The sequence below is a fragment of the Vanellus vanellus genome (genome assembly GCF_965231255.1).
Source record: "Vanellus vanellus genome assembly, chromosome: 22".
Lineage (NCBI taxonomy): Eukaryota > Metazoa > Chordata > Aves > Charadriiformes > Charadriidae > Vanellus > Vanellus vanellus.
This window is the reverse complement of record NC_138927.1, coordinates 4767857-4788392: the sequence shown is the minus strand read 5'-3', so window position 1 is coordinate 4788392 and position 20536 is coordinate 4767857. Positions and strand designations below refer to the sequence as shown.

Here is a 20536-nt window from a genome sequence, read left to right as displayed (position 1 = left end):
ATAAAAAAAAAAAAAACAGGAATAAAACTTGATTATTTTTTAAAACTTTTTTTAGAGGTAGCTTTTCCCGACCCAAGTTCTTGGGATTTGGGGCTTTTGTAATACCTTGTTAGACTTGCCGTCAGATCACAAGAATTTGCAGGATAGCATGGATTATTTCTCAGCTTACTGGTGAAAGCAGTCATCTTTCTGACAAGTTAGTCATTTAGAATAATGACAATGTGGGAGCTAATGGAAGATACTGTGAACCAGTTGCTGCCCAATTTAAAACATGTAAAAAATCTGGTGTTATTTTTAGGATTGTATTAAGATGTTAAAGTGGTATCTGTAGTTCTCAGAGTTGATGTTTAGAAACCCTAAAGGAAAAACTTGATGGGCCAGTTTTAACTGTAGCTATTGAGCTTGTTTAATATTTTAATTCACTGCAACCTTGGGGATTCATCTTTTTAAATGCTCATCTAAGTTGATGGGAACTTGCTCTTTTTTTTTCTTTTTTTTAGGAAGTTATGATCTCTTTAGGTGGTGTGTCTACCTAGCTGAAATGTTGAGTCCTTTAAGCTGTCACAGGTTTCTCATTTATGTGGAGTGCAGCTATTCAAGAGAGACCAAAGTAGAGACCGCAGTAAATAACATCAGGGCCCCAGAGCAATGCTGGTTTTTGTTTCAAATTTAAGATCTGTTTCCAAATCAGCACACAATCTGTTGATGTCAGTATGTAATCAAGAACTTCATTTTTATGAAGCTTGTGGCATGTAACTGCAATTGATTTGTGGAAATTTACAGTGGCTGTATTGCACACAACAGTGGTGTTCTCCATTGGCCAAGAGGATTAAGACCTTTGTTTCACTTGGCTACTATTTTATATTGTCACCAGTAGTGCTGCGGTGAGAAATCAATACAGCATCCTAAATGTTCCCCTGATGTAGAGTTTTGAGTCGCAGAGTGGCGTCTGCATTACTGTTTATGGAGTAACCAGCACTGTGCTTACTCACTCCTGTTTTCTCAGCTGATTTGCTCGCTGCTGCTACTAAGATATACCTAACTTGGAGTGAAAAAGTAGTCCAGGCTTACCACTTCTGACTCAAAGATCATAAGCTGTAACATTACCTCATCTTCTGCAGTTTCTTCCATTTGTGTTCCTTCTCTGTGTAGGGTTTTGTGCCAAGCTAATTCATTAGCTGCGCATCTGTTATTTTTCACTGAGGCCTTATAAAAGTAATAAAGCAAGATAAGGAGACGAAAGTTTAGAGTTGGTTTAAAATAAAGATGCCCTAGATACTTCATTCTGAAAAAAACCTCTTACAATTCCCTATATGTCTGTCTGAAAAAATTCCCTTGACTTTTGGAATGTTTTAAAAATAACTTTAAAATATATAGTGCTTGTAATATATTACTAAGATATTTCCCTCTTTTTCTCTTCTCTCAATAGAGAGGGGTGTGTGCTTACCAACAGTATCACTGTGGATACTTTTTGTTTATATTGAAGCAGCCATTAGATTTAAAGATTTAAAAAACTTCCATGTAGACCTTTGTCGTCCATTTGCAGCACACTGGTAAGTGGTTTTTTTCTTTCTCCTTTTCTTATTAACCTTTATTTCACCAGGAAAATTATTATTCAGGGCTTTTTATTTTGGTTCAGGGTTTGGCTGTTCTGTTCTACCATCACATGTCTGTCATTAAATATTCCATGAGAAATGTATGCTAAATGTTCATCAGGTGCAACCTTTCTGAAGATAACCGTGCTTGTGAGCTGCAGGGAATTTGTAGCACGGGTATTCCTGGTGTTTCTTGAAAGTTCTTGTCATCAGTTTACGAATTTTGTATTTACATAATGAATGGACGGTGAAAGTAGCAAAAAAAATAGTTTCACTGATAATTTATTTATGCCGTTACAAAAATGTTCTTCTTTTTCTGTAACAAAGCACTGCTCTCTTTCCCCTCCAATGAGAATGGCTCTCGTGAGCATCTTGATTTCATAATTCACCAGAGGAAGTGAATAAGCTTCAGGCTGAAAATCACGACAGAAAATAAAAAAACAAACACTACTTATCACTTCCAAAGAAGTATTGTAATAAGAGTGACTTTAGGCAAAAGACTTAAATGCAGAGTATCCATATCTGGGAGAAATGCATTTTTATGCAAGTTTTTAGTGTAGTATGTATTGATTGGGCTACGTTTAAAATGTATCCTGTTTTTCCTGGAGTCATTTGGTCCGGCTCCCTGTGATACAGTCTCCAATAAATTAGACATCTGTCATTTTAATTTATATTGTCTACATTGTGCAATAAATCCCTTAAACACTAATTAAATTCTATAATAGGTTACAAAAGCACTTTAGGAGCTGTGAAGAAAGGTCTTTCTGCTGCTGAATTGGATGCAAACATTTCAGCTTGTCATCAGTGTTAGAACTGTAGCTACAGCTGGCTTTACACAGCATTACAAAAGAAGCATTGGCAGAGATAATGTCAGATGCATATGCAAATGATTCTTGCATTCTGGCAGCTTACTTAGAAATGCAATTTGCACAGTGCTATTACGGAGCAAAGAATGAGAAAATTTTAATGGTTAATAGTCATCTGCATCTGAGTTTTCCCCTGATCTGGGACACCTTCAGCGCTTAAAAGGCAACTTCACTGTGCTTTGTTAAAATACTTGTCAAAGATATATTTATTTTTATACGGGGATGTTTGCTCATTGATAAGTATCCTTGTTAATAAATACACTAGCACGATTTGTTAGCATTCTGCATTGGTGCAGTTGTCACAAGCTAATAAGAATACTTAAATTCTGCATGATGAAGCTGATAAGCAAAAAAATAGTTCCAAAGTTCTGCTCCGCTTCTGTCGTCCCCATCAACAAATGCAACAGCAGAGTCTGGCTGGAAGTGAAATTCTTCATATCTTATCTGACAGTAAGATAAGTGGAAGAACTAAGTTTAGAGATTAGATGGTTTTCGCTTACAGCTTCAAGGTCAGTCTCCTAAACAAGGAATTTCCAAAGGCTGTTTGTTGCCCTGAAAAGATGTCTTAATTGTGGCCATCCTCGTCAGAGGCAGGTGGTTGTTGAGGCTTTACTTCCAGGGTCAGTTTGAGCTGTACCAGGTGTGGGTGATGCCGCGCTGGCTGACAGCCTTGGCTGCCCCCAGAAATGCAGGAGTCCCAAAGAGGGATGCTCCAGCGGCTGCTCCAGCTCTTGTTCCTCAGCCTGTGCTGCGATGAGAAGGTATCGCAGGGCCTGTTGCAGAGGCAGTGTTTTGGAGAACCATTGTTTTGTCTCAGCTGTAAAGAGTGGTGGAAAAGGGATCTGCTCTTAATTTCTGAGTGCAAAGGGATGGGGCTGAGCATCGGTTTCTCCTTTCACTATTCCGGATGTTGTTAAGCTGGGAGATGTGTTAACGTCTTGTATATTACATGGCCCTTTAGGAGCAAAACTTGGGAACTTCTGCTGCATTTGGCTGTTATCTCTTTAAAAGATGCCTAATTCTTAGTCAGGTGCTTGTCTAAAAGCTGTCTTTGCTATGCATAGTGCAATTGCATTGTCGTAATCTTTTAATCTATGCTACAGTTAATTGCTTTCTGTAATGAACTGTAATTTCATCTTGATAAAGAAGTGCCTACATTTTTGAACTGTAGCGTTATTGTAGTACAGCAAAAAATTATTTATATGTAATTTTCTATGAAAAGTGGTAATCCAGATGTATTCACAGCTATATAATTTATTACAAGTTATGAGTTTGCTATTATGGTTACATTTTGAATAATAATGCTGCTTTTTTTTCTTAGTATTGGCTACCCTGTTGTGACTTTGGGCTTTGGCTTTAAAAGTTACGTCAGCTACAAAATGCGTTTAAGAAAACAAAAAGAAGTGCAGAAAGAGAATGAATTCTACATGCAGCTTCTCCAGCAAGCTCTGCCCCCAGAGCAGCAGATGCTACAAAGGCAAGAGAGGGAGGCAGAGGAAGGCAAGTTATACTTATTACTTAATGTGTTTGCTATTATCTGCTATTTTAAAAAAAAGCCTGCTAAGGAGGAGCTTCTTTAGTCCATGTTGTTTTGATGAAAGTAGAGTGAACTTAGAAACAGAGGAGCCAGAAATAAAATTATTTTGGCAGTGGTTAGTATGACTGTAGAAATGAATTATGTCCTCTCTGTTTAGCTCTTTATTAGCAACTGCATCAATCTAGTCAGTGAGTGCTCTATGAAGCTCTAGTATTTATTATTAAATCCCTTGGTTACTGTTTCCCGCCTGTAATGACAAAAAAAGTCTAAAAATATCATGTTACTTCTGATTTTCTTTTCTAATAATGATTGTTTTCTGCAGAAATGATTGATGTGTAGTTAATGATTTTTCTTTGTATGTCACAGTATTGATCAATTTAATGAACTAAGTTGGGTTTTTTTATTTTTTATTTTGGTATTGCAGCAGCCAAAGGATTATCTGATATGGATTCCTCAATACTTTTGCAGCACAATGGAGGCATTCCAGCCAATAAAAAAATATCTGCAACGTTGCCAGAGCTAGAATATAGAGAAAAAGGGAAAGAAAAGGACAAGGATGCTAAGAAACACAACCTTGGAATAAATAACAATATTTTGCAACCTGTAGACTCTAAAATACAAGAAATTGAATATATGGAAAACCATATCAATAGTAAAAGATTAAATAATGATCTTGTAGGAAGTACAGAAAACCTCTTAAAAGAGGACTCATGCACTGCCTCGTCCAAAAATTACAAAAATGTCAGCGGAGTTGTGAACTCCTCGCCTCGCAGTCACAGTGCAACTAACGGGAGCATCCCCTCCTCATCTACTAAAAATGAGAAAAAACAGAAATGTGCTAGCAAGAGCCCAAGCACACATAAGGACTTAATGGAAAATTGTATTCCTAATAACCAGCTAAGCAAACCAGATGCACTGGTAAGGTAAGTTTGATCTGAGCGTTGTGTAACAGCCTGTCTCATCCTTCCTTCGTTCCGGTACATCAGATCTATTTTTTCCTTGGGAGAATGTAACAATCCCATAAAGAAGAGAGAATTGTCTAGTAATGGAATAAGATAAGTAGGAGCTCTGCCTTTTGGGGTTTGTTCCTGATTTTTGCCTCTGGTGTGCTATGCGGCCTTGAGCAAATTTCTTCCTTTCTACCTCAGAATACGTTACTTACCTACCTCACAGGGGTGTTGTGAGGCATAATAAATAGCTCTGGCAATCACTTGATAGAAGGCACGAGAGAAACGTGGGGAATCTTTATTACAGACCTCAGTGGATGTATTCTTGACAAATCTTCTGTGGAGTGACCTTTACATCTCCAGGGAATTGAGTGAGGCTTGATAGTGCCTGAACAGGTGTTTTGTCTTAACTTTTTTGGTTTGTTTCCCTGAAATGTTTAGCTTTTGTTTCAACCTTCAGTTGACAAAGTATCAGCAGCTACGTAACCCCTTAAAGCCATCAGTTCAGATTCCTGCTTGCATTCCTGCTGCCTTAATGGTTTAAGTACAGATCACAGGGATTTAATTTAGCTACCTTGTAAACTATAAAGATTGAAAAAGTCACGTCATTACATATGCTTATCTGAAGTTTAAATAAAGATGTACTTATGAAATGCAATTAAGTACTTAAAGCATGTAAATCCTGAGGCATACGGTGCTGTCAGACGTTACCAAAACAAATACTTGTAAGGAAAATAGTGTGTAATCATTGAAAATGGGGATAGAGATATATCTAGAAAAAAAAAATATTGCACAGTTATGCACTTTCCTACCATTGCTGGCTTACGTTTCTCTTTTTTTCCTTTTCTCGTGTGCCGAACAGTCTTTGGCCAACAAATCCTCCTTGGCGAACTTAATTGGCAGATCAGGTTCGCTTTCTCTGCAGGTACCTTTTGATAATTGGACTTTTGACTCTGGTCTGTCCCTGAGGATTTGTGCTATATGAATACAATTACTTCAATGAAAATACTATTTTCTCCTCTGATAATCACACTGCCACTGATTGGTGTACCTCTGCCAATTAAATATCCTGACTAATTGATATCTAATGCCTGTAGAGAACTTGTATGAAGCAAATAAGAAACCAGCTCACCAATCTAATCTGTGAATCAAATTCAGCCGAGATTCATGGGATGCAGATGGCTCTGTCTTCAGCAAAGCTGCATCTAAATAAACCTGTATAAGACTGCTGTATTTGATGTTGCCGGTTTCAGATGGGCATCCCTATACTCTTTACACGGCTTCTTTGCTCACTGAAAAAGAGAACAGGTCAGTTCAGCTTTGCTGCACTTCAAAATGTGGTTCGTAAGTCCTGAGAACAGAGAAGGGAAGCGCTTTATAGAATGACCTGCCAGGCTAAGAATTTTGTCCCGCGTAGCTATGACAAGGAATGAGATTTAAACTTCATATGTTTTCAGTTTTAAATTACACACTGCAACGTTTATAGGCTGTGATGTGAGCTTGGACCAGGTGTCACTGTAATTGTCCAAAGCGGGTTTTCTAATGCAGAAGTGAGTATACCATAAACCAGACTGTGCACTTGCAGAATTCGAGCTCCTCTAATTCACTGGGTGGGGACAGAGTACACAATCAGTGGACTCTGAAAGTGCCTTTGTGCAACGTAGCCTTACTCTGCCCTGAAAGTGAATTAAGCTACCTCAGTCTTTTGTTGAGTGTTTTTATGCGATGCGTGGGCGTGATGTGGCTGTTGTGCTACAAATTCATGTAGCTGCTTATTGTGCATTGATTTCCCCGTGCAGGCAAGCCAGGAGCACTTAAAACACCAACGTCCCATGTGTCGCTGCTTACAGTTTCTTACAAACGTAGATGACTGAAATCATTCATAAAATCTTGTTTCTATTCAGATTGAGTATGCGACTCCTACAACAATGGAAGCATAAACTTACCTGACAAACTGGATAGGATGGAATGCACTTCAATTTAAAAATTCATGTTTATTTTTTTTAACTTGTCAGTTATCCTGTCCCTGGAGTGTAAGGCACTTGATCATCTTTTCCACTTCCAGTAGTATTACTCATTCCCATTGTTAAACTTTTAGTGTGCATCGGTGCTGTACCCTGAAAAGGGCTGTGTGAAGTCCTGCGTTTGTGTCCGACTTTCAGATCAGATCTGCTCAGCTACCAAATAAAGATGCTTTTTATAACCTCTTGTCCAACAGACTCGCAGCAGGATGTCAAAGCCAAGCTGCTTTCCTTTTGTGTTCACAAATTATTTCCTTGAGCTGACTAACCAGTATTAAATGTGAAGTATGCCTTATGACTGCTGGGGACTCAGGATTAACAGGGGTTGTTTGAGACAGTGAAGATTGGGAGGTTTTTTGAGAACAGGACGGTCTTGCATGTTTGTTAACTCATTCTGTTAAATACTTGATGTGACATTTATATCTGAAAGGGTACTGCTAATTAATTTAAGCTTATATTTTGATATGGACAATATTACTTTTATTTGAAACAGTAAGTTTTTATTTTTATTCTGTCTCATAAATGGTTAGTGCGTGTGTGTTTAGTTTTCTGGAGAGGAAGTTACTGATCCCCATCTCTGGGTATTCCAGTGAATATTATATTATGTTATTGTCATCTTGATAGCTAGAGCAGAGGGGTGCAGGCGGCTCTGTCCCTGCTGGTCAGCCTTCAAAGTCATCTCTGCCTTAGGTTGGTTTTCTTGTTCCTACCGCTGAAATGACTGTCTGCTTTGATGGATGCTGAAATCTGCTCTTTGTTTGTCAAGCACTTAATAATTGAATCTCTCTGATCTGAGCCGCTTGTTTCCCAGCGTTCTGGTTCTTGGGCCAATGGAGGGATACGTTTGGTGTCCAGTGGAGGGATAAACTTGGTGCCCCTTTATACATAATATTGTTTGTCAGTAGGTACAGAGCAAGTTGACCTCTTGTTACTGCTTCACTGTCCCTTCTGGGGTGCAGCAGGTTTTGTTCACATTTTAGGGACTCCGTGTATTGAACAAGTCCAAGCTGTAATTCCTGTGGAAGTTTGGGGTTGGTTTTTTTTATTGCTTATTACATAGCTAGAGGCAGGACGTGATTATTACTATTTGCACCCTTAAAAAAAGAAAAAGCGAAGAAAAAAACCAACTCTAAAACACACACAAAAAACTGGCAGTGCAGCTTGGCAAAACTGTTAGTATCCATAGAGGTCTTGCCTTTGGCACATGAGGTGTGGAAACAAGCTGTCTTATGTACTAATTATTCTCAGAGATAACGATGACATCTTCTGGCAATTGGAATAAGAAAAATATTTGTGAAGCAAGGGCTGGTCTACCACATCTTATTTTGCAGTCCTAAAATTTGATGTTACCTGCAGAGACAGACTTCAAGGTTTTAATGTAAGTTTCTGTCCAATTCAATGCCAATTACCGTACGTCTTCTGCGGCACCACTGATGTCCTGAGAGTGATTGCTGCCTCTTCCTTATCCCCCCTGCCTGAAATGGTGTAAGCAGAGCAGAAGGCTTTCTGCTGTCAGCTGCAGTGGGGGAGGTGGTCAGTGTTTCAGGCGGTATGATGGGAGTGAAGGAAAACACAGAATAGAAAAGCAAAAGAATTGGGAATGCAAATGAGAAATTTGGGAGATGATCCTTCTGGCAGACCATTTTCAAGCCACTGTCAACATTGCGCTTGGACTTTTCAGAAACGGAATAACCTTTTGAAATGCCAGCTACTTAGATCAATTCTGTGTGGGAGAAAAATAAGTAACTCTGCTATCTTTCTGTGTATTACTGTCTTTTTGGTAATGAAAAATGCTCTGAGGAGCTGCTAGTAATAGCGTATTAGTTACAGCAGGAGAACTTCAGTGCTACTTCAAAGGAGCAGGTTCACTCCAGGGGGTGCTTATGCCAACAGATTGGGCCAGAACAGAACAAAGGAAAAAATGGGTCTCTTAGAAGAGCATCTGAGTGCCTTTGGGTCTTTAAAAGTTTTAAGTTTTATATAAATTGCTTTTAATTTGTGTGCAACTGCCAGGTGGTTATGGAATTGCATTAACTGACTAAACTAAGGAACAGGGGTACGTTAGTCACCAGTTATCAATACTTAGGAGGATTAAGCTGAATTGAGTTGTCTTTAAGTTGATCCATCAATCTTCCCTGAAGCATTTGGAAAAATAGTTGGTCTTGGAGGTGATTACTGATTAATTCTCTTCGTCTGTGAGATCAGGAATGATATGTGATAGTGCTGAGAAAAGAAAGTGGGTAAATCTGCATTTATAGTAATGACAAACCGAAAGAAATTGGCCTTGGTTGTATAAAGAACACAATGTAATAATCTGCAACTAAACCCTCATTTTAAAAATAGTTCTGTGTCAAAATGACTTGTAGTTTGTGCAGCAATAGAGGAAAGTATCTTCTAGAACTCGTTTTCTTCACCCCCCTTTGTAAATAACTTTTCCTATAAGCCTGGAAATAAGAGACTTAAGCAGAAAATGAAATGGTAGAAAGAAGAATAATAATAAAAGAAGTGCTGTCTTATTGGGTCATTTATCATTGTAACAGTAGTGCAGACTATTAAGGAGGGGAGGAGGGAAAACTCCAGGCACTAGTCTGTGCTCATAGCACCGAAGCTTTCTTTTATCGTGTTGTATTGGTTTACCGTGATGATTTGCTTTCATTTGAGAAAGGGGGCAAAAGAAGGGGTGGGTTTCATCTTATATTTCTGTGAACATGATGGATGACCTCTCTGTATACAGAGAAGATCTTTGACTTTGCTGTTCCACAAGAAGAAAGTTCTAGGCTGAAAATGTTTGACTGGACTTTATAAGATGGAGAAGAACATGGTTACGCACCAGAGAACACAAGGAGTATGTGTGGTTTTGAGGGGAAACTAACTTCAGGTTGTTTGTTTTGTGTTTTTTTAATGAAGCTGTATCTCTAGCTGACTGTAGCAGGTCTGGGAGAGCAGCCATATAAGAAACATTTGGTCCTTGCATTATGATGGATTATTAGCTTCCTAACTCATTTTCGATAGTAAGGAGCATTTTTTTTTTGCTCTATAAATTGCAGAAAACGTCTGCTCTGGTATTTAAAGCTACAGCAAAATCTACAGCCTCATGAAAAGGAGTAATTAAAATCTGGTAAAATCTTACTTCAGAACTTACTTCTAAACAAGTCCATTGACAGATAAATTTCTAGTTGTTTTGTCTGCCATTGACTTGAAAAAGGTTAGTTTTCTGTGTATTAATTTTCTTCTGCCCCTTTGGAATTGCACTACAATAGCCGATCACTCACTGTATGTAGGTTGATGGTGTTTCAAAGATGTTATTTTGTCTTTCGACTGTTTAAGTTAGGTCATCTGCGCTGATAGGAGTGAATGTTTCACAACAGAATAAAAACTCTTAATTCAGATGTACAGAAGTACTGGAACCCTTTGATTAGAGTAAGTCAAACCAGTTAAGCTGCCACTCTTTCACTCCTGAGCCTGTTGGGAGCTCATTTGCGGGCTAGTAATTTGGCGAGTCTTTGTGTTTTAATGGACGCACAAGGTATATAGTTTTGACTTTACACCTGCTAGCAGCTTCTGAGGAAAAGAAACTCCTCTCTGCTGCATTTAGGGAATTAAGGGTTGTAGGCAAACAGCACCAGCTGCTCATGGGCAGTAATATTCTACTGGTATGTGGTCTCCCTGCATGTGCTTCAGCGGTGGGGCTACTGGTTTTTCATAAACAATGGAAGCATCCAGACTTTGATCAATTCTTGTTGAGTTTAATCCTGACTTCTTTGTGATTTACAGTGAAGGTCATATTGAATGGCAGGTCGGTCGCATTTTCCTGTAACAGTTACCCGAAGTCCCCTGTGGTCCTTCAGAGTAAAAGGGTGAATATTTGACTTGAAAAGTTAAGGCGGAAAGGACATCCCTGAGGCTTTGGCTCTGTGGGCAGGCAGGATTTGAGTGATGGATCGTGAGTGTGCAACACTTCCTGATACCACTTCTCACAAATGTCATGTACACAGCTCTGGTTGGACACTTGAACCTGCGATAAGTAAAAAGGAAGGCTGTGTCTTGTGGCCTCAGGTATTTCCTCGTGGTTTGGGAAGCCGGCGTCCTTTCTGGTCACGTTTGTGCGCACTCTACAGATCGTGCAGGTTTCATCTTCCTTTACAGCACGGTCTGGGACCAACCCCATGAGCACTGCAGGTGCAGAGCCCTCCCTGAAACCGGCAGGAATGCCATGAACCAGATGGCTTGAGAAGTTTGAACTAATGTCAATACTCTGTTGCCAAAAATACAAATTCAGCTTGTCCTGTGCCAGCACCTCTGATTTATTTGGGCTTTACCTGATCAGTGCTTCTTTTCCTGGAATGCTGAATACCCCAAACAAATCCTGGTATATCTTGTTTCAGCAAGTTTGACACAGCCTTAGTTATAGGGGAAAGGCTGTCATTTACAGCTGTCTTATTTCCACAGGTATCACTTTATTGTAGAGATGTATGTTGAAATTATTTATGGATACTTGTCAATGTAAAGTGTGTGTGACTTACATACATTCCTTTACATTGTCCCACCAACTGTTTTTTCACCTATTTATGAAGAGCTATGTTAAAACCAATCAGCTGTTGGCAGACATCGGTCTGTTAACGCTTCTGTCCTGGTTTGAGGTAAAACAGAACCAATTTTGTTCAGTGACTTCGCTTCTTAGCTGGGCCTCTCTAACTACTGAAATGAACAGCATGTTGTGCAGACAGTGTTCACTCAGAGTGATAAGACCTGTGTTTACAGCTGATGCCCAGGCACGGGATGCAGAGAGGCTCCTGCTTATACTTACTGCTCTAACCCCCACGGCCAACCGACTTTGTTATTTGCCCCGTTGGAGGGTCGGAAGCGGAAAAGCATAGTGGGGTCCCACCTGCGGGGAGGAGCGGATGGGACAGGTGACCCCAAACTGACCAGCAGGGTATTCCATCCCATCTGCCTCATGCTCAGTATAAAAGCTGAGGGATCAAAGGGTCAGGGCTCTTCCTTCAATGGCCGACGTCTGAGGAGGACTCTGTTTGTCTGCCTGTGATCCCCATCCTGAATCCAGATCCAGAATCCAGTTCCCTTCTGTCACTGAGTCCAGCCTGGGACTGCCCCAGTGCCAGCCGGTGACATGATTGTCATCTCGGGAGCTTGATACGGTTTTGTATATATTTCATTATTTCCTTTTATTTTATTATTAATATTTCGTTAAAGTAGTTTAGTTCCTTCTAAATTCATAAGTCTCTTTTTCCTCCTCTGCCTCTCTCTTTGAAGAGAGGTAGAGGGGAGCATCTGTCGGTCCCATCTGGGGTCCCCCAGGTCCCCAGTAGCCGATTTGGCCTAAACCACGACAGCTTCCTACAGCATCTTACTCTCATCAGTTAATGTTTGCTCTTTCTAAAACACTCAGTTACTGCTTATTGGAAGATTAAATTGAACTGTTACATCATCGCCCGACGACGGTCCAGCTGTATCACTTAACATACTGAACACTGTAAAAATATATACCTAATGACGTCTACCGATGGGTTTTCCATTTTTGATTTGTGTGCTATGGTTATATGGTTGAATGAATATTTGGTTAGGTTTGCAAATTCTTTTCCTCCTACAGCAGAGTACAAGGTATTGAAATGATTTGTGGTCTTCAATATGAAGTGTATATTTGCTTTGTACTATTACTGTTTTCCTACTGAGTATAAGTTGTTTGATTTTTTTTTTTCTTTTTAAAGGTACATTTGACCACAATTTGTACTATATTAAAAGGAATTCATCGTACCAGTAGGGCAGTTTGAGTATAACTAGAACAAGAGCTTAGTACAGCTGTAGAAAGTGGGATCTGAGCATGTGAGTTATATGAGTGTATTATAGACCACGCTCCTTTATAGGCTGTTTCTTGCTGTTAATTTACCCTGTAGACCTCTTTGGTGCAGTTTTTGCCTATTATAGACATACTTTTATGAATTTCCATAAGTTTGATTCCACATTTAACCTCCTGGTCCGGTCACACAGGACGTTGTTATGCCTCATGTCATTATATCTCTCACTAGCAGTTTTGGTTAACATTTTCCTGCACTGAAGCCTAAAAGAGCTAAATGTTTTCATTATGAGGATAAAAAGCTATAACTGTTCATCTGCACTAGTGAATGTCAATAAGGGCAGTTCATTTTGGCTTTTGTGACTGTTTTCTCCAACTCTTAATGTTCGACTACCACTAATTCTGCATGGAACTTTAGGAAATAAAACCATCTATATTTTCTTTATGAACAACTTAAAAACTTTTAAATCAATAACTGACAGAGCAAATGAGGATTATGTGTGAATGACTGAGAGGCATATTTGCTTTAAATAAGTATGATGTCTTTTTAATTCTAAGAACTAATAATCTTATTTAGAAAATGTGGGGAAAAAATTAAGGTAAGCTGGGGGCTTCTCTTTATTAATTTGTGTTTTATTTAACCAGTATTGGTTGAAAATATTTTAACGAATAAGCTTGCATGAGTCTTCAAGAACTTTCTAAAGCTACAATTAAGCGTATAGCAGATGGTCTCTGTTCAGGAGCAATTAAAACTAAATTCACTGACTCCTGAACTGTGGATGACTTAACGCATACTCTTTATTCAACATGCACATCATGTACTTCAAGAAAAAAAAAATGTTTAGGTGAGAATTCAGCAGTATGGTCCCTAGCTCAGCTATAACTAACAAATGAAACTCATAATTTGTTGAGAAAAGTGAAATTTGTTCATATGTGCACCTGTCCTTGTTTACAACTTCTCAGACTTTGCCATTTCACTTCTGCTTGAAGAGGAAAAAATATAATTCCATAGGATTTGTTTTACAACTCTGCAGTGCATGGGGGAAAACAAAATTCCTGTGGGAGGTTATGAAGTGTGTGTACAGCTATACGTGGAGCTATATATGTATAGTTATATAAAATGCTGTTATTATTTAGCAAGGATACACATAATTTCTGAGCATCTATTAATTTAAGAATCAAGGGTTTGGGGGGTTGGCAGATGGTAGGATGTTTACTTTGGTTATTTTTATATAATGTGCTTGAACCCTTGGGTAACTGGGAAATAAAGTTGAAATTGTCTTTTAAAATTGTCTTTCTTAGGTTGGAACAAGACATTAAAAAATTAAAGGCTGACCTGCAAGCGAGCAGGCAGGTCGAACAGGAGCTACGTAGTCAGATCAGTTCTCTGACTAACACAGAGCGGGGAATTCGGTCTGAAATCGGACAGCTCCGGCAAGAAAATGAACTGCTTCAGAACAAGTATGTGTTTCTACACAGCTGTGTAAATTAGTTGCTGATGCCTGTAGTCTGGTAAAGGGGAATTGTTATGTTGAGACTCTACAAAATTTGAGGCACTTGTCTGCACATCCAGCGAGACTCATTTGGGACCATTCACAGCAATTTATTTTTAGTAAGTAAAATCCTCCATTAAATCCCATACCTGTTACCTTCCAGATTACACAATGCTGTACAAATGAAACAAAAAGACAAACAAATGATCAGCCAGTTGGAGAAGAAACTAAAGGCAGAGCAGGAGGCACGAGCCTTTGTAGAAAAACAATTAATGGAAGAAAAGAAAAGAAAGAAGTTGGAAGAAGCAACTGCTGCACGTGCTGTTGCATTTGCTGCTGCTACAAGGTACTTTGTTCTATTCCAGAAGTAAGCTCTGCTGCAGAAGATGACTGAAATGTAGCTGTTGCTACTGAATTGTGTTTTGGCGGGATTTGGGGAGGCGTTTTTCACTCTTCTGCACATAAAGGAGTAGTCTGTATTTGATTTAAAAAAAAAAAAAAAGTTTATTTTATTGGTGCTAAGAGGTTTATTTGTGTTAAGGCAGTAGGAGGACTGGAAGATCTCCTTCCACAAAGCTCTCAGTACTCATATACGTTACGTTTACAGGGTGTAAAGGATGAATATACTCTAAATTATCTGCTGCACCTTGATTGTGCTAATGAAGATGATGTACCCTGCGTGGGTCAGTCCGCTGTAAAATACAGAACATCTCCTTTCATGTGGGGACTATGAATGAAGGATTCATGCGATGATGTTGGCCAAAATACTGTCTTGATCTCACGTCTTGAACATTTTCTGCTCTAGCCAGTGACTACCAGTGCTCAGCACAGTGGTGGTTCAAGTAGTAACACAGGTATATAGGTGGGAGGTTTTTCAAGATGAAAGCATGGCACAGGTGTGGATGACTTTAATCTGCAGTGCTCCAAATGTCTAAAAAGAATTATTTCAGCTTTTCTGTTCTCCGTATTTAATAAATATTCCAAATTTCCTAATTCTTGAGGCATAACGGTGGGTAACTTTTTGCAGCTTTTTGCATTGTTGCCATAGGGAAATTATTGTGCTGAAAAGAACAAAGTTGGCTTTCTCTTTTTATCCTTCAATATTTATATTAATTTTCATATTATCAACAGTTCAGGAATGACAGCCTCATTCTTATTTCATCTTCTTCTCTTTTAATGTTTTTTCTGCAGAGGAGAATGTACTGAAACTTTACGAAATCGTATCCGAGAGCTGGAGACAGAGTGCAAGAAGCTAACAATTGACATAAAGCTGAAAGAAGATCAGATACGAGAACTAGAAATGAAAGTTCAGGTAATGAGAAAGCACCAGGGACTTAGATCAGCATCACAATGAGTACTTTCAGCCCTCTGAAATTGGTGGATCTACATAAGAGGCAATCAACACCTTCAGGAATTATGCTCTTCAGATGTCTGTCTTGCATGTCTTGCATCAGGCTTTGTAAGAACCTGGGCATGAGAAAGGTTAATAGTCGCAGCTCCACACCGTTCAATTGTTTAAATTATTAGAATTTTTTTCTCTGAACCAATAGTCTGGGTAGATGGAGAATATAATCCCCTCAACAACATTTTTTGTCTATGTGAGGTGCTTGTTGCCAGTCTGTGTCATTATAAATTTCACTGCTAGCAAGTGAGATTGCTTACTCAATGCAGTCTTAATCACTGGCCAGATGTACTTTTTTGTTATGAAAGCGCTTGAATATTGAAAGTACATTGTGGCAGACTTGTAGCAGACACATTGTCTGGCATGTTAGAGTTTAAGAGCTCAAATGTGTGAGTTGAAGTCGACCTTATTCCTTTAAAATGTCTGTTCCTAAAGATGTACTCGGACTGTCAACTGACAATTTGCATGAATGCGTATTTTTAACGTCTTGTGGTTTTTTTAAGACACTCTTCAAAATCCACCTGGTGTTATTGTGAACTTGTTTCCAAATAACGTATGCAGCCTTGTTGTTCCTGGGTTTACCAAACCATTGAAAACAAGTGTGGTTTATCTATGGAGAATCCGAGCATGGCTTTCAAATAATTAAACCCAGCTATAATCAAGCTTTTTAATTTTATTAGCATCTTCAAACTTAAAAACCCCCTATTTGTTACAGGCATTAATATTTCCCCCATGGTATTATTGTTTCTTTGTTTAAAAGTATAGAACTTTTTTTTTTCTGTATAGTATTTCCTTTTTCTTCTTACACAAAAGGTTAATGCATACTTCCCAACCACAAAGTGCCTGTCTCTTATGGGCGGAAAACTTGCTCCCTCCTTTTCTCTTTGCTAAATTTCTGGGTTTGCAGCACAGTTAGGTTCAATGTGGGAAGTATTCTGAGATACAGAAATCCCTCTCATCAGCCAATTGAAATAGCTTAAAATGCAGTGTTTATTTAGTATCACTTTAAACTGTCTAGCAAGAGATCTGTTCCCATTCTAGCCATTTTGCTCGTGGGAAGTGTTTCTGTATTCCACGGCTTGGCGAAGAGAACTCTGCGGCTGCTTAGCTGGCGCTTGGAAGTGCTCAGGAGGATTTCTGGGTGGAGGGTCTCAATACGGATGATAGAGGGTTGAGAAGCAGCATAAATGGTACTTGCTCACCGCGCTGTAATTATGCATTGTACAGTATGGCTTTAATCACTTGTATGATGGCCATGTATAATTACTGGAGGTAATATTACAGTGTCCTTAATTAACCATCATTTTAATTTTACAGTATTAATACCAGGCCCAGTGGTGTGCTGTGGGGAAGAGAAAGACTTCTCGGTGTATCTCATGTGTAAAGTCGATGAGAATAACATTTGTCCTAATTACTCCTGCAGGAACTGCGGAAGTACAAGGAAAATGAGAAGGATACGGAGGTGTTAATGTCAGCACTTTCAGCCATGCAGGATAAAACACAGCACTTAGAGAACAGCCTGAGTGCAGAGACGAGAATCAAGCTGGATCTGTTCTCTGCATTAGGAGATGCAAAACGGCAGCTTGAGATTGCCCAAGGTAATGTGGGGTAGTTTAATTCAACATGTAGTACTGTCCAAAATTGCGAAAATAAGACAGAAAGCGTATCCTGCTTTTTTATTTAAGGTTGGGCTCCGGCCTCCACTCAGCGTTTCAGCTTTCAGTGGGTTTTTGTCTTTTACAGCTTTGTGAATGTGAGTTTAAGCGATCCAGCTGATCAGTTGACCTAATTTCCCCAAGCTATTGAACTGAAGATGATAATCATCAAGATGGGCATTTAATTTATTACTATTTTCTACATTTTTATAAACCATTACCTTAAAGCTGGAAAGCTTCTTTTAAAGAGCCAGAAGATAAAATAATAGTTGCCATCTTTTAAGCCCTTTTCCTTGAATCTTAATAATACTTTCTTACTCCTGAAATAAATACAGCCCGAATGTGTGTGGGGAAAAAATAACCCAACCTGTTTTAAACTTCGCACTGGTGCGGTAATGTGGGCACTGGTGCCTGTGTTGGGCTGGTGTTGCAGCCACCAGAGGGAGCATGAAGCCAGTATAAACCCCCGCCCAGGCTGTCCTTTGTTCAGCTGTGCAAACCATGAAGCAAAATTAAATAACCTTTTGATTTAGTACCTGTGGAATTTCCTTGCAGAAGTTTGCTTGGTTGCAGGAAAATTTGGTTAGAGCGAGATTTTTTTTTTTTTTTTTTTTTTTTTGCTTGTTTGTTTCTCTGCATTGGTGTTTCTCTTTACATAGTTTCATAAATTGCTGTAGTGATGTTGTGTGTGCACAAAAGGGCTTTAGAAAAATGGTGAGAATAGGACAGTTTGGGAAATAAAGTAAATAACGCATTTAATAAGCAAACACTTGTGCTCCTTTGAGGTGCTTGTAAAATGTGAACAGAAAAGTGCAGAAAACAGTTGACCTGTAGAAATAATCTTTTGGTATGGGGCAGCTGTGAATCCGAACAGCAAAGTCTGATGCAAGCGCGATGTCTAGTTGTGGTACACGGTAACGGGAGGTAATTAACCACAGTTCCTCGACACAAACCAGGAGTTTTGTGGGTTGTGCTTTCACTGATGTCGTCTTAGAGCGCCGAATATCATCTGGGTATTTCGCTTCGACAGCTCTTATCATCGAACAGTTGGTGGAGGGTGAAAACATGCTGCTGGTTCTAAGTGATGTTATTTGCTGTTTTCAGGGCAAATCATTCAAAAAGATCAGGAAATCAAGGACCTAAAACAGAAGATTGCAGAAGTTATGGCGGTAATGCCCAGCATAACATACACTGCAGCCACCAGCACTCTGAGTCCTGTTTCCCCACATTACTCTTCCAAATTTGTGGAGACCAGCCCTTCTGGACTTGATCCCAATGCCTCTGTTTATCAGCCCTTGAAGAAATGAATGCCAATTTTCTTTTTGCCCAGTAATTTTGTCATGCTGAAGGCATCACACGGGAGTGTCTCTTGCAGTCAAGATGAAATTGTATTGTGTGAGACTGTATTCGTTGTCATTTAAAACAGGATAAAAGAACATCTGGATTGACTAGAACTGCCCATCAGTTTTTCTTGTAAATTTTTAGAAAACCTCACAGAACTTTGCAATTTATTTTCCTTGGCCAATGCATTAAAAACAATTCTTGGTTTTCAAGTAGCCAATTTTGCCTTTTTATGTACTCTTGCATGGTTTCCTCTTGAAAAATACAGGGCTTTGCTTGATTTTGAACCCTTTCTTTCTTTTTTTTTTTTTTTTTTAACAATCGAGTTGAATTTACAGATTCGTTGAGAAATAGTGAGGAAAAACCTTTAGTTTTTACAGTGAAAGGGTTAAATAATCTAACAAAGCTTTGATTTATAGATGTATTAAATACAAATATGTGATGTTGCAGAAGATAATTTGATCACCCCTCAAAGGACCAAACAAATTTCAGGGGCGTTGTTTAAGGGAAAGAATAAGAGAATAGATGATGTGACGGTGGTTGTTGTGTGAAATATTTATATTCCCATTGGTGTTTTTAGTCATTGAGAATCGCTAACAGTCTTGTTCACAGTGCCTTGGGAAAAGACATTTCAAGAGGAAACTTGATAGTTTAAACTATTTTTTCCCCCTTCACTGTCATCTAGCTTATATATCAAGCTCATTACAGAGTCTACTGCAAATTGTACATGGTAATTTGGATGTTCATTATAAACCAAGGTTACATCTTCTGTTTATTTTGATATAAACTCAGCAGTGTTCTGTAACTTGCCTTGATTATACTGCATCGTGGAAGGCACAATATTAATACAGGAAGCGTTATTGTGAAGGCGGAACTGTGCAATGTACTGTATACAAGAGACTGTAAAGCTGGCTAATAAAAGCTGCAGTTCTGGGTTTTTTCATTTTAGTCAACTGTGATTTACACTTTATATCACCTTGTCTTTGACAATTTAAATGGAGCTGAATCTTTTTCAGCTGTTGTGCCAAGGAGGTTTTTAAGGAGTTTTAAAGGAAACTCATAAATTGCACAAAGGTTTAAGCTAAAATGTATGTTATACATTGATAGAAAGTGTTTGCACTGGCAACTTCTGAAACGTTTCAGATTTTTCCGAGGGTGGGGATCCGAGGGGGTGGGAAGCAAAATTGTGTTGGAAATTAGCAGAATTATAAACCCAAGATTATGATTTTGCAAACATGCAGTGGACTCTGGAAGGACAAAGTTCTTTAAAAAAAAAAAAAAAAAAAAAATTAAAAAGTTTCATGTTAATTGGCATGTATGCCTCATTTAAAAAAAAAATGAAGTAGGACACGCAAGTCAATAGAAGTATTAAAGTTTCATCATTTTAATCACAGATATTCTTTTGGGATAAAACTTCTAGCTTTAGCCAGGTGTGCATGTTGCTGTCATTTGCATTTTTGAATCATCTTGTGTAATTGTCACCATAAAAGTGTTACTCAGAAATGTCATAGGTTTTTCATCTTTGTGCAAAACATGAAATATTGTCACTGACTTTTTGTGTTGAGGTTCCCCCATTTTGCTGCCTACTCTGGCACAATTTTCGTTCAATACTTGGTCTTGGCTGCATTCTTTTTTTTTCTGTGGGGTTTACAAAGAATAAACATTTTCTTGCAGATTAAAAAACAAATATTTTTTTTTGCCTTTTTAACTGACCTGATTTAGCCTGCTATAAAGAACACATTTTGTTTAAAGAGCACTCGTTTATTCCAGGTAAGTCTTCTCTTTTGCAGCAGAACTTCACTCCTGTGAAACAGGAGGAAGAACAGATGGGTTTTTTTGTATTTGACGTATAAACTTTGCAAGT

At 38.7% G+C, this 20536-nt stretch overlaps 1 protein-coding gene across 1 annotated transcript in view; it reads left to right on the top strand.

Moving 5' to 3' along the window:
* Positions 1-19823, top strand: part of MACO1 (macoilin 1) — a 30760-nt gene extending 10937 nt beyond the window's left edge. Inside the window, exons 4-11 of the mRNA XM_082494335.1 lie at positions 1430-1553; positions 3783-3961; positions 4423-4921; positions 14084-14242; positions 14438-14620; positions 15466-15586; positions 17100-17274; positions 18436-19823. Of these exons, the coding sequence (XP_082350461.1) occupies positions 1430-1553; positions 3783-3961; positions 4423-4921; positions 14084-14242; positions 14438-14620; positions 15466-15586; positions 17100-17274; positions 18436-18638 (1643 nt within the window). The 3' untranslated portion in view covers positions 18639-19823. The remainder of the gene's footprint in view (positions 1-1429; positions 1554-3782; positions 3962-4422; positions 4922-14083; positions 14243-14437; positions 14621-15465; positions 15587-17099; positions 17275-18435) is intronic.
* Positions 19824-20536: the final 713 nt, after the last annotated feature.